At 40.1% G+C, this 12,782-nt stretch overlaps 1 protein-coding gene across 1 annotated transcript in view; it reads left to right on the top strand.

Moving 5' to 3' along the window:
* Nucleotides 1–5,123: 5,123 nt before the first annotated feature.
* LOC146148087 (glutamate receptor-interacting protein 2-like) overlaps nt 5,124–12,782 on the top strand; it is a 38,369-nt gene continuing 30,710 nt past the window's right edge. Inside the window, exons 1-6 of the mRNA XM_083388402.1 lie at nt 5,124–5,313; nt 5,653–5,679; nt 9,140–9,184; nt 9,673–9,808; nt 10,686–10,831; nt 12,524–12,722. Of these exons, the coding sequence (XP_083244528.1) occupies nt 5,124–5,313; nt 5,653–5,679; nt 9,140–9,184; nt 9,673–9,808; nt 10,686–10,831; nt 12,524–12,722 (743 nt within the window). The remainder of the gene's footprint in view (nt 5,314–5,652; nt 5,680–9,139; nt 9,185–9,672; nt 9,809–10,685; nt 10,832–12,523; nt 12,723–12,782) is intronic.

Below are 12,782 nucleotides of genomic sequence, written 5' to 3'. Positions count from 1 at the left end.
TGTTGGTTGTATGTGACGAAACAATGTTTGGCAATTAGGCGAGCAGATAAAAAATAAAAATAGTGACACGGGTTTTGCAATACCACGACATTGCTACAGACTTGTGCTCGTGCCCCCCCAAAGACAACTCCTTGGCCCCCCAGGGGGACCCTGGGGTAGACAACTAACTCCAGTAAAGATAGAACAATTATCGAATACTCGGGCTTTTATAGTTGGTCTATGTCCAAATTAGACGCCAAAAAAGTGCAAATTTGAAAATCATTAACCATTTTTTTCATTTGCTGAACTGTAAGTCGTAATAAGACTATCAAACCCATACAGAAGTAGGTATCATTTTGAACGTTTCGAATAACTCTTTATTTATTTTCAACATCAACTGCAAGTCTTTTATGCAAAGCATTGTGCAGCATAAAAATAGGCTTAACGGCAAGCATGTATAATAGGACTAATAAAAAAAATTACAAAATCTTAAAATTTTAATTTTTAGTTCGAGCCAAGGCAGAACCATTGGATCAGATATTTTAATGTTTAGTTGTTTGATTTTTTGATACTTCATAAACGCATAGTTTTAGTTCGATTATTAAAACTTTATTAGTAAATATAGTTTTTCAGTTTATTTATAGGTACACAGTTTTAGGTTAACTCAAGGTACATTTTTTTTAACTCGAACCGGAGCTTTATAAACCGGTTATGAAACCAATTTGGTCGAACCTCGGCCGAACAGGAACGTTTAAGTTGCTCCCAACGGAAACCGGAACTAAACCGGATTCTAAAAACTATGTAAACTTCAACCGAACCTTATCCGGAAAAGTTAAACGTCTTGACTCGTCTCTTGAAAGGTTTTATAAATAAAGTCATCCTAATCCTAACGCTTTAACGTCGACCCCTTAATATCATTTTATAAACTTATTACAACTCAATATTTATCCCTTTTATGAACAAAATAAATTACTTTTATATGAAATGCCTATGTGAAATTATAACTTTCCCGAATTAAATGGTCAGATGAAGTCGGCGGTTTATCAGGTATGGAACAAGACATTACGTAATGTGGTTCTACTAGACAGGATATTTTAGTGATTGACGGTTTAATATTACTATGTTAAGCCACTGGGGAATAAAGTTTGGCATTCCTGGCAACACATGCAAAAGACGTGGGATTTAAACGTGCGTGCAAACTGATGATTATCAAGCTACTCATTGACGAGTTGATAAGCTGTGTTATCACGATAGAGAAAAAGTTGATTGTTTTACATGCCGTTTAAACGCCCTGCCTGCCTCACCTCTCCAGACCAGGAAGGTAAGTGATTAGAAATGCAAGGAATTTTATAAACAACTGCCGATTTATTTTTTTAAGTCCTTTTGAATTTTATAGTATTATAAGCAAGTGAGGCGAAAAAAAAATTGTATAGTTGTGTCTGAGATTCCCTTCACCAATAGACCGTTGGTGGCCCATACTGGTCAATGCTTACACAAACCTACTCTGTGGCCACTGCATAAAGTATGGCAAGTGCACCCGCTAGTTTTACTCAACCTTTGAAAAGTGCAACCTGAAAAAATCTAAACTGCACCCCAAATATGTGAAACGCTTGTGCGGCATACGTTCACACTACAATGTATGCAATAGAATGTGCATCGGAAAATCATAAAGTGCACCAGAAATTTGAAAGTGAAAGTGTTATCGTCGAGATCTGCCATACTTCCCAGACTGGCTTTGTGGCAGCCTGGCAAATATACACCTGATATAAAGGAGTTTGTGTGCACATCTGAATCACTATATTTTTCGCTAAAGTTGACAAAAAAGGTTGAGCTGTGGAAAGATTCCGAACTTCAAAAAAATACATAATTCTACATCTAAAAAATTTGGAGCAGCTCACCCCAGATTTTGGCCAAAGTGCCATGAAATGCAGACTGAACTCACCCTTGATACAATTTGCTGTTGTTTAAAAAATACTAAAAACATAGTTAAATGCACAATGTGTGGTTGGGTATATTTTTTGCAAATTGCTTTTTACGATAGTGAGGCAAAAAAAAATTGGACAGAAATATATAGCCTTGATAGACTTTTTTCATTCATTGTTCACAGAATTCCTAAAACAGTGCACCATTTTGGTTTTTTTGCATGGGTTAGTTAAGATGTAAATTTTAGGATATCCTTGTAGCATAGTCATTATTTCAAATAATTTCCCCAACATTGTATTCCTTTCTTTCTTGTCAGCAATGTATTATTCCAAAAATGTAAATAAGAGTTCTATGACCACATGACGAAAGAATTATTTTTGTTTAATTTTTATAGGATGCAGTCGGACCTGTTAAAGAAATACATCAGCGTTAGTACCGTACATAAAACATATTATATTTTTAAAATACTTTTTTTATAATTTAATTACATATTATATATTTAAAAATTCTTTTGTTATGACACGGGTAGTAATTTATTGTGGAAATTTTACTTTCTGTTAATATTTTTTAATAATTGAACTTTAATTTTCCTGATTTTTACTGTAGATTTTATTTGGGATTTTTAATATTTTCAATATTTTTGAAAACTAGATTTGGTGAAAGGTAGTAAGCTGCTGAAACTATACCCAGAGGAATGTTTTAATATAAGCGAGCAGAGAAATTGATAGAAATTTTGTTTAGTTTATTTCAATATTCACAATGGTCCTTTTGTTTAAAATTTTTTTCGCTTTATAATTTTTCCCTAGACAAATAAAAAATATTTTAGTAGGGGTCACTCAAAGGTTTGGTTGCTGAGAATTACATACAAGCATATTGTCTTGCATATACAAGTAGTGTTTCATGTAATGTTCTATCATAAAAGTGAACAGATTTGTTATAAAACAAACTTTTAAAAGCAATAAAAGGTAATTGTTATAAGGACTTGTTTGTTTGTTTTAATTCTGCTTTGGTAGTTTGGTATGTAATTCACAATATGGAAAAAAGCGTGATTCAGTTTTTAAAAGCGGAAAAACAACATTTTATCCTTTCTGAAATAAGTTTTTTATCCTTTCTTTTCTGAAAAAATTCTGTGTGATTTAATATGTTTGTAGAGGAGTCTATTAATTTTATTTTATACATAAAGTTATTTATTCAAAAAACGCATGATAATAGACTAAAATCAGTAAAAGCATTCTAATCTTATTCTCAGCTCTAGGTAATTTCTCAAGTTTATTTAAAGTTTTTGTACCAAACAATTCAATTACAAAATATGCTTGAATTCTATTTTCCATTAGTAAAATTCATACTTTCCAGTATTTTTAACAGATGCTCTGTAAAAAACTTTTTAAACATGACTATATGAAAATATAGATCCTCTGTCGGTCTGATGCCATAACACTTAAAAAACAGGATTCTGTAAATCATTTTTTGTTGTAACAGTAATTCTGTTTCCTATCTTAATTTGTAAAGATACAATCACACTGTAACCTTATTTTATATTCTGGTAATTTACCATTAAAGTCCTTATAACAGTGTATATCAGATGTTGAAAATAAACAAAGAATTATTTGAAACGTTCAAAATGATACCACTTCTGTATGGGCTTTGATATTCTTATTACGTCTTACTACAACCTCCAACCATTATGTTCCAAAGTGTAAATCTCTTTGGTGCATGCAAACCTGTATAAAACATTCAATTTAAAATCTCTGAACCTCTTGAAAACAACAGTTGCTCAGCAAATAGCCTTGCTCAACTTGTGCGGCCCATTCCTTTCTTGACTAATTTCGTTTTCTGTCGGCGAACTCCTGCAATTCGACACCTGCACTCCTGCAGGCAAAGGCGTTCGAACTATCCCTATTAGGGCACGAGGGTACGATTTTTGCTGTGTGTGTGTGTTGAGGATTCGCGCCCATGCATGTCACATCAGTTAGCGTCAGGCACCTTGGTACTGGGGTCGACACGCTTCTTCTTTTCTACAAGTCTCTCTTATATTTTCGTAGCGCCACGGCGCCTTTCTCTGGGGGTGCGAATTCCTTGGGTTGCACGCGCGCTGACTTCTTAAACCCCAAACACAACAAAACGGTGTCTATCCGACCCGTAAACTGTCCTGGCACATATTCAGACAGCAGGCCGGATTGCTATCGACTATCTGGCTTCCCGCAGCTAATGTCCGTAGGCAAGTGAAGTTAAACAATGACCAACTTGCCGTTCGCCACAGGACGGCCGATCGGTCAATCGCGAGTGTTGCAGTCTTTGCAGATGGAGGCGAGATAAAGGCATTGTTGGCACTTGAGGATTACAAGTGTCCCGCGCACTCGCCAGTATACCAATCGCGAACGTTTGCTTTCGCCCGCGCCAGAAAACTTTTGACAACTTATTTTAAAAAAGGGTTAACATACGCAGAGGACAGAGGTGCAGATGTCAGGCAGGCAGTAAAAAAAGCAGATAGCAATCCATCACATTTAGCAAAGAAAATAAACAGAATTTGATTTGTCAAGTAGGGTTTATTATTGTTTACGTAAGTCCACACCCTAATTACAACTGGACTCCCGTCTCGCCATTACCCTACGTTGTAGGTGATTACTGGTGGAGTGGTATTGGAACTGGGTTTGGCAACCAGTAATTGATAAGGCGTCTGAAAGCGCTCGTAATGTTCGCAGCTTATTAGCTGGCGGGCTTTAAGTGCCTCAAGGTGGACGTGATTCTCGAAGTTCGGCGCCGATTTACGCACTCGATTCAGTTTTTTTTCTCGCTTGAGTCCAGACGGAGTCGCATAGTTTGTTGTTGCTTCGGCCGTTTGTTGTTGCTTAAGGCTTGCTCTAAGCCTCAAACAGATAAATCAAGCCGTCGGTCAGCGAAAATAGACAGTTTCTCTTGCGGTTAGGCGTAAAAACCGCAAAGCGGAAATCGCGAGTCTTGAAAGTTTACCTGACGAACACAGGCAGTGCGCTAGTGCAGTCACTGCAGTGTGAAAAGTGCTAGAAAAAAAATTAAAATTAGCTGTGCAAATTTGCGTTAAACGGAAGCCGGCTAATAGTGGTTGTTGAGGTACTACTTTTGTGTATTATAGAAAAAGTGGTAATAATCTGCAAGTATACTGTTTCCCACTTGTCGCAGTCTGCTAATCATCAGCGATGCTGACAGTCGTTTGAAACTAAGTTGAAAATTCTGGCTGAAACATGGGCAAGAGCCACAGCAAGGCGGACCACGAAAAGGACAACAAAGCCTTTACGGAGTACCTACGCAAGGGCCCAGGCATCCGCAGCCGGCTCAGCTCATTGAAGGCCGGTTCTCTACGTCGTCATCCGGCAGCTTTGCAGCAGCCCAAGTCCCGCCTCAGTCGGAGGTGGCACAGCGACGCCTCGCTCAATTTAAACCCAGGTTAGATCCAACACAAGCGGTTTTACCTCTTGTGTCAAACGGCCTGCTGTTTTTTTTGTTCGGAAAGTTGTTTATCGCCTGCGCTGGATGCTTTTTCGATCTACAAAGATTAACAGGTATTTTCGACTTAAAGGACGGATTAGTTGTGCACGCTTTAACGGTAATTATACTTTTAAGTCTCGATCATACGCATTGCGCTATTGCAACGACAAAGTAGAGTTCCTGTGACAGACCTACTTTTGTCAATAGCCGCCGCAATTCTCACGTATTTCCGAACGACCGGGCAATACCGGATGTCGTTGGCGGCCAATTAGCATCTCAGTAAACACGAAAAGCGACACATGCGTATCCACAGTGGGTTGCCGTGGCGCTGCACTGTAGGGGTCCTAGCCACGGTCATGCTGTATAGGTCAGGGAGGGTTCAAGGTTAAATCCAGACCACCCGCTTTCAAGCGTTTTTAATTTCGCCGTGGGAAAGTAAATCGCTAAACTGTCACCGACGTTTCGAATTCCGCAACATTGGCGTTAGACAAATTGCCGGCTTAGCTACCACCGGCGAAAGTTTGCAGCGAAACACGAGTAACGCAATCTCATCGGTCAAGTAGCATCGTTGTAGGCCGGCCGCTCCCGTTAACGTGAGAAGGAAAGCCATCTCGAAGATTGTAGATTGTTTTTTCGCGTTTCATTGCATTTCTATGAGCCTGCCATTTAGGCCCTGCTATTTAAAGCTTACCCCATACCTCAACCCAAAACGTACTTAGCTATTTTTTTAAATGCGCCGCGCATCCAAACTTTTTATCTAAAGTTCGATCACTTACTGTGGCTTTAATTTTGCGGTTTACTTTTTTACATTTTATCCCGTCGTTTTTAAAATGGGTACCGGTGTGTTTGTTCATATGTAGAACTTACAACAGCAAGATTTCTTGCAATACTACGCATTGATCAATAGCCCATAATTTCGAGCCAATAAAAACCAACATTTGTATAATTAGTGACAGATAAATTAAACGATTCAGGTTTTCGACTGTTTTAACCTCGTTAACTGAATCAAACCAAGAAAGTTCGGCCTCGCGTGAAGCAAAAATCGGTGCCAGCTGCATGGTTGCCGCATCAAAACCTCGCTCGGTTGACTGGCAGTAGCGTGCCACAGCCTCGCCCCACCCCGCAGCCACATCATATACTCGCCCGTGTTTTCTTGGTGTCCTGTCTCCACGCCTCGCCTCTCTTGGTCTCGCTTCGTCAACGCCGCCAATCAAGCTCCGGGCACCTTGCGCGTATCATCGTTTTGCGCTGCGATTTAAGCCTGGGATAATCCCACAGCCGATCTTTCTCGATCGTTGTCATTGTTCTCTCATTAAGAGCCACGCGCGTTTACGACTGTCACGATGGTTTGATTTGTGTATTTTTTTTAAAAAAGGGTACGGTTTGTTTCACCACAAACCCACTGACGGCATGTGAAAAAGACGGCTGTCATGTCTGGAAAATCGTTGTTACGTGAAATTTGCCAACACCTTTGGTTTCCGTTTTTTAGTTTTACTTCTTACATCGGGACTGTAAAGTTGTGACCCAAAACTACAACTTGACCATAGAATACCTTCGTCTCCTCTTTCTATTTATGTCTGAAAACTTGGTGGTGCCAAGATGGCGACAGATATAAATTGTTCGTCCGATTATCGAAACCCACAAGAAAAGGTGTTAAATTTAATTTAGGTTCAAATTCAATCCTCCTATTATTTATTTTGACTCACAGTGGGAAGTCTCGATATTGTTTTACCGCCATTTTTTCTTCATTGTACATGACAATCTAAAGTAAACGATCAGCAGAAGTCTTTAGATCTAAAACGGTGACTCTCACACAGACATATTCACATGCTTTGTTATTTGAATTTCAAACACGTTAGTACCAAAAAACTTTATTCATTCTTGTCGTAAAAAATGGCCCAGTGCTGTTTGTTTTGTTGTTGCTGGCCAAATCTTCATCTTAGTGGCCAAGTAGCTAAAATAGGTCAAACTATTTCGATTCAGGCACCAGACCTTAGAGAATTGTCTGTGTAAACCAACTGCCAATTATGCAGCGTGGTTTATGGAATACCGGCAATATGTCTACTTTAGTCATATATGAATTTTAATAACTTTATTCACGTGCAAGAGCAGGTTTTTTAACATTCTTTTTTCAAATTGACTTTAATAGTTTCATGTCACCAACCGAGCAAGTGTAACAATTTCGGCCTATATGCACCTTTGGCTTATCGGAACCAGTCATAAATCGTTTCGCGCAAAATCGCATTAACTGATTTGGAACATTGGTAATCGTCTTAGTCATATGTAGTGTAGCTACTTTATATCGATGAGGTTTCCAGTCGTTCAAACAAGGAAAAACCCTCCACTGGTAAAAAAGGCGCAATGTTTAATATTACATTATGTCGAAGTGACAATTACGGACCATATAAAAAAGGCAGTGCCACTGCAACACTACGTCGATAATGTCTCTCCCGCAAAACAGCGCTAGTCTATCCCCAGCCCAAATTGCTGCCCCGTAACGACCGCGGCCCGGCAACGGTGCGAAAAAACTCTGTCTTCTGCCGACATCAAAGAACCGCCGATGGCGACCCGGCTCCTGACGCGTCGTTAGCTTGTATGACAAATCGCTGGCACGCACAACTCCCATGCTTGTTTGTGTTAGATAAGCGGCCGGCGCGGGAGAGTGCGAGTTTTCCACACAGTTGAGCGCCGTTCAGTGTTTTCCTTCATTTGAACAGTGTGTATTGGACTATACTGAATTAAGAGACGAGGCAAAGACAAGGGATACGTTTTTAAACGTTTTGTTCGCTAACAAGCTGATTTTGTATTTGTACGATTGTTAGGCGTAGGTTAAGCTGAATAAACCATTATTACAATTAGGTGGATGTATTTATAGTATTCGTTTTTTTATTGAAAATTAGGATTGTGTAACATATGTCGTGATATCTGGCAGATGCTATACACATGTTGCCTTTGGTAAGCAAGATTTAAACAATTAATGCCACCGAACCGAATAAATCGTTAACGAAATATCGCTCTCCTATTTCGACCAAACTCGGCGAGGCAGCCAAAATATCGAATCCCTTTCCCCAGGTTTCACAACACGAGAACGAAATTATCTCAAACTACCCACCCCCCTCTTTCCGATCGATTTGCTATCAGCAAAGTAGCCTGATATGGCGTTTATATCGAAATTGGGCTCCGGTCGTCTTTGCGCCATTTCCGAGTCGCAGTGTGCGCCTGCGGTTCGCATAGGCTCGACAAAACACAGACGCTTCCTTGTTCTGCAAACAGCGCGGTTGTCTCGGTAGCCGGTGTGGTGTGTTGCGCTTTTACGGCAGCGAAATTGCCACCATTGTGTGAATGCATCGGGTACTTGTTGTACCAGGTGTCGCAGCCCACTGTTTTGTGAGTGCACCTTCAGAGCGGCGTTGGAGCACGATAGGAAGGCAAAACAAGTTTGCGGCTTCGGCTTAGCCCTTTTTAGTCCAGTCTTTCACTTGTACCAGGGCTCTCTGTGTAGCAGCGGTCGAGATGTTGTGTAGCGGAAGGCAGAAAGTCCAGGGAAGCTCACAGGATGATAGAGATGGCTTTGTTGTGACTGACGGTGGGTGAGATCGGTGGCAACTGCTTCCGTTGAAAGCTATTTGAGATGTTTTGTTTTGTTTAAGTGTCTCTCTCCTTGTGTCGTTGTAGTACCGCATTTAGTTTATTTGAAATGTCACAGACGTTAAGGTGTACTTGCAAAGGTTTGAATTTGATTTGTTTTATACAGAAAGAAACGTTGTTCCAGATGACCAACTTCAGATCGTTCCAGCCAGAGTCGAAGAGATACCAGGTCGGTGATAAAAGCAAAAGTATAATTTTTTTTGACCATTTTTTTGTGGTATCGAATCACGAGTGGTTTAGACATAAAACATTATTGGAATCGCTTCTAAGGCTTTCAATTCTGGAAAAAATGCTTATAGTATAAACAAAAAAAATATATTGAAAGTTTTATAAAACGAGGTTGATTTTGATTGGAGACTTAAAAATAGATAATTAAATGACCAGTAGTTCATTGTACGCAAAATCGCCGTATTAATGAACACTACGGAGCTAAATCTCTTACCACACGGATGTACAGTTTTGTTGAAGGGTAAAAAATGAATTAATAATATTAATCCATAAAGTATTTGGCCGCTTTACACTTTTCCCATTTGTAGCGAACTAACGTTTTACCTTTCAGTAAGCAAATACCCTATTGAAAGTTAGTGCTCTGCTTCTATCACTTTCTCTACGTATTGTCAAGGTGAATCCAGTTTAAACTGACAAATTTCGTTACAGAGGATGAGAGGGGCACATGCGTTGTGAACTTGGCCAAGACGGACGGATGTGGACTGGGGGTCACAGTTTCCGGGGGCTCCGACAAGGAAGGGCGCCCCCGCGTGTCAAACCTGCGCGGTTCCGGGATGGCCGCGAAGTAAGTATATTATTCTGACAAAGCCGAAAACTTACTTGGAAAGTACCATGTTGCGTCTTACAACTACCTTAAAAAAGGCTTGGTATTTGAATGTTTTAATTGCCCGTTACGTGTAAAGTTTGCAATAAATAAATATTACCTATAATTGTATAGGATATGGTAGGGTATTTGTATAAATGTGCACTTTAAAATATGTGGAATTCTTACTAGTTTTTAAGTTTCGACACTCCTTATTTTTCAGTTTCTCATTTTGACTTTTGTCAAATAATAACTAATATTGTACTCAGATCAGTTTTGTTGTACATTTGTCTTTCCTTAACCGGTTATAGTTGTAAATACGTGTTTTATTTTTCATCGGTTTTATTTGAGCAAACAAAATACCGTTCTCAAAACGAATTCATTCAACTCCAAAAGGAATACTGTGCAATCCCTGGGTTACGATAACGAAGTTACGCAACATCGCCCATACGCCAGCCCGCCATAATGCCATAATATCATTGGCAATCGATATTAACCCGACCAATATTGCCTCAGACGTTTTAATAATTCAGGCGCAACGTGAGCTAAGCCACACACATTTTTGTCGTATTCCCGGGGCTCGTTGTGATATTACGAATATTGGGTTTATGAAAAAGTCGATTGGGTCAAAATTGCTATCTTGAATGAAGTTTTTTTTTCAACTATAGCGGTAAAATGTCGATCGATTAGGATTTGCGATCGTTTTACCCTTAGGCATTTTAAACTGAATTAAAAATATATTTATCATGTAGTGAATATTGAAATTCGCCTTATGGAATTCGGTGCGCACAGTTTTGTTTGTGGCGTCAAAACCATGCCTAACACTTATCAAAAAGTAAAATTCTTGTCGCCTGAGTAGAAGCGACCTGCTTCAAGTGGGCGACTTTATCACGGCGGTGAACGGGATTCGAACCTCCAAGCTCAAGCACGGCGAAATCATCAGTCTGATGAAGAACATCGGAGAGCGAGTGACCATCGAAATAGAATACCACCTGCCGCCCACAAGTACGTTGGACAGTTTGATGGGAAACGTGTGTTGCATTATTATAGCGCCGAATGCGAGGTCACGCAGTTTATACGGGCCACTCTTGGTAGCGGCGATAATAATGCACTTCCCTGAGACTAATATGATTATTTGAAATGAATTTCTTTCTCTTTCGGAGTCTGCCAATGTTTTGTCATTATCGATCTAAATTTCTGTTACACTTTAACGTTAATTTACCGCCTATAGTTATGTCATTTTTAGTTACCAGCAACTGCCGGAAAACAAAAATGGTAAGGGGTCGACCGGCGGTGTAGATAAATCCAACATGTTTTAAAATGTCGTTTGCTTATATTGATCTTGTAATCGTTTCGATAACTAACTTACGTTGCTCTAAAGCTAAAATCTTTATGTATATAAGCTGTCAAAAGCACAACTTCTCGAAACAGTCTGTTAAAGTTCCGCATGTATCGAAAGTGCAGCTATTACTGTAAGCTCCAATAAAAAAAGTAAAGTGGAATATGCGGGGAAGAATCTTTGCTCGGTGCATCACCTGGTGCCTAGTCTAACACAGTTTGCCGTTTTCTCATAACATTCCAGCTCTGTTTTTAGGGTTTGTAGTTAAACGAGCTCGAGTGCGGCGTCCAGGCACGCGAGCTGCGGTATGCGGCTTTTGTTGTGTTTGTATTGGGGCGTCACACGATCTCCGACCGGCGGTCATGTCTATAGGGCAAAGGCTGGAAACCGTAGTCGCTTGTCGATGACCATCACGCCAGCCACTAAGTATAGGCACGCTATAGCTACAGAAATATTCAGTGCATTTATATTTCTGTATTTATAAACGCAGTAACAAAAAGTAGGATTTGTCAACATTTCATGCATTTCGTAGCAATACTAATACCCGGTATTTTTGAAAAAAGTACGTCCGATAGCGAAACGACATCTATCTGTATAAAACGGTTGTTGTTTGATTGAGAGAAATTTAAAAAATATCTGTTCGGTCGCAAACCATTAATGAAATAGACAAATTAATTTAGTATCTGATCAACACCGATACCCTTTATCGGACACGTACCGATACTACCACTTAAAATCAGGGATATGTTTCCGATTCCATTTTGAACGTTACTAGTTACAGCAAGCTTATACTCTGATGGGCAAAAAACATGTGGCAGTAATAGTGAGTTTAAATTAAATTAGTCGCTCTGTCCCTGCAAGCCGGTCTTGTTTAGTCCATGTTGCAGAGACGTCCGGTTCGTCGTTGGTCTTACCTGCAAACTAACCTCTTGTTTGTTTATGAAGCAAATCGCTGCCGGTCGGATTGACTGACTCATTGTCTGCCGTTGTTAACAGTAAGCGTTTTGCGCGCAAGCCGGATTTCGAGGCAATTTAAAATTGGCTGTTCGCCTTCAATTAAAAAAAGAAGCTATACCTGTTTAAAGGAAGTTCAGACATCATTACCCATGCTCCTTCAAACAAATCGAATCTGATTTTTTGTTGTTACAGCTCTCTATCAGTGTGTTATTTGTATACCTCAGTAAACGGTCTCCTTACCGGTGCGTGTTTTCACAAGAATTTAAACAGCGTGACCTCGAGCAAATTTTCTCCCGTCTCTGTCGCAAGCAATACGTAAATTGTATGTGCACTATCGTCTAACATTTAATCCACGTTCCATCTCACATAGCAGCCATTACCTAGGCTCTTTGTTGTCGCAGCTGTGCAGACTGCGCATATCGTGCAGAAAACCACCGACATCCAGTTACGAAGGGGCGTGGTGATCGGCGGCGGCGCCGGCGACAGAAGCGGCGCGGGCGATGGGTTCGGCTTCGTGTTGAGAGGCGGGGGCAACGACAAGCACGTCAAATCACGCCCCCTGGTAGTCACGCACATTCGAGCGGACTCGCCGGCCGACAGGTAACTCAAAATGATACAGCGGCCCTGGTGTGTATCTTGTTTTAATAGATTAAGTTTAGA

The sequence above is a fragment of the Ascidiella aspersa genome, chromosome 4, assembly GCF_963924565.1.
Source record: "Ascidiella aspersa chromosome 4, kaAscAspe10.2, whole genome shotgun sequence".
Taxonomy (NCBI): Eukaryota; Metazoa; Chordata; class Ascidiacea; order Phlebobranchia; family Ascidiidae; genus Ascidiella; species Ascidiella aspersa.
Note: the sequence above shows the minus strand (reverse complement) of the source record. Positions and strands in the feature narration are given on the sequence as shown.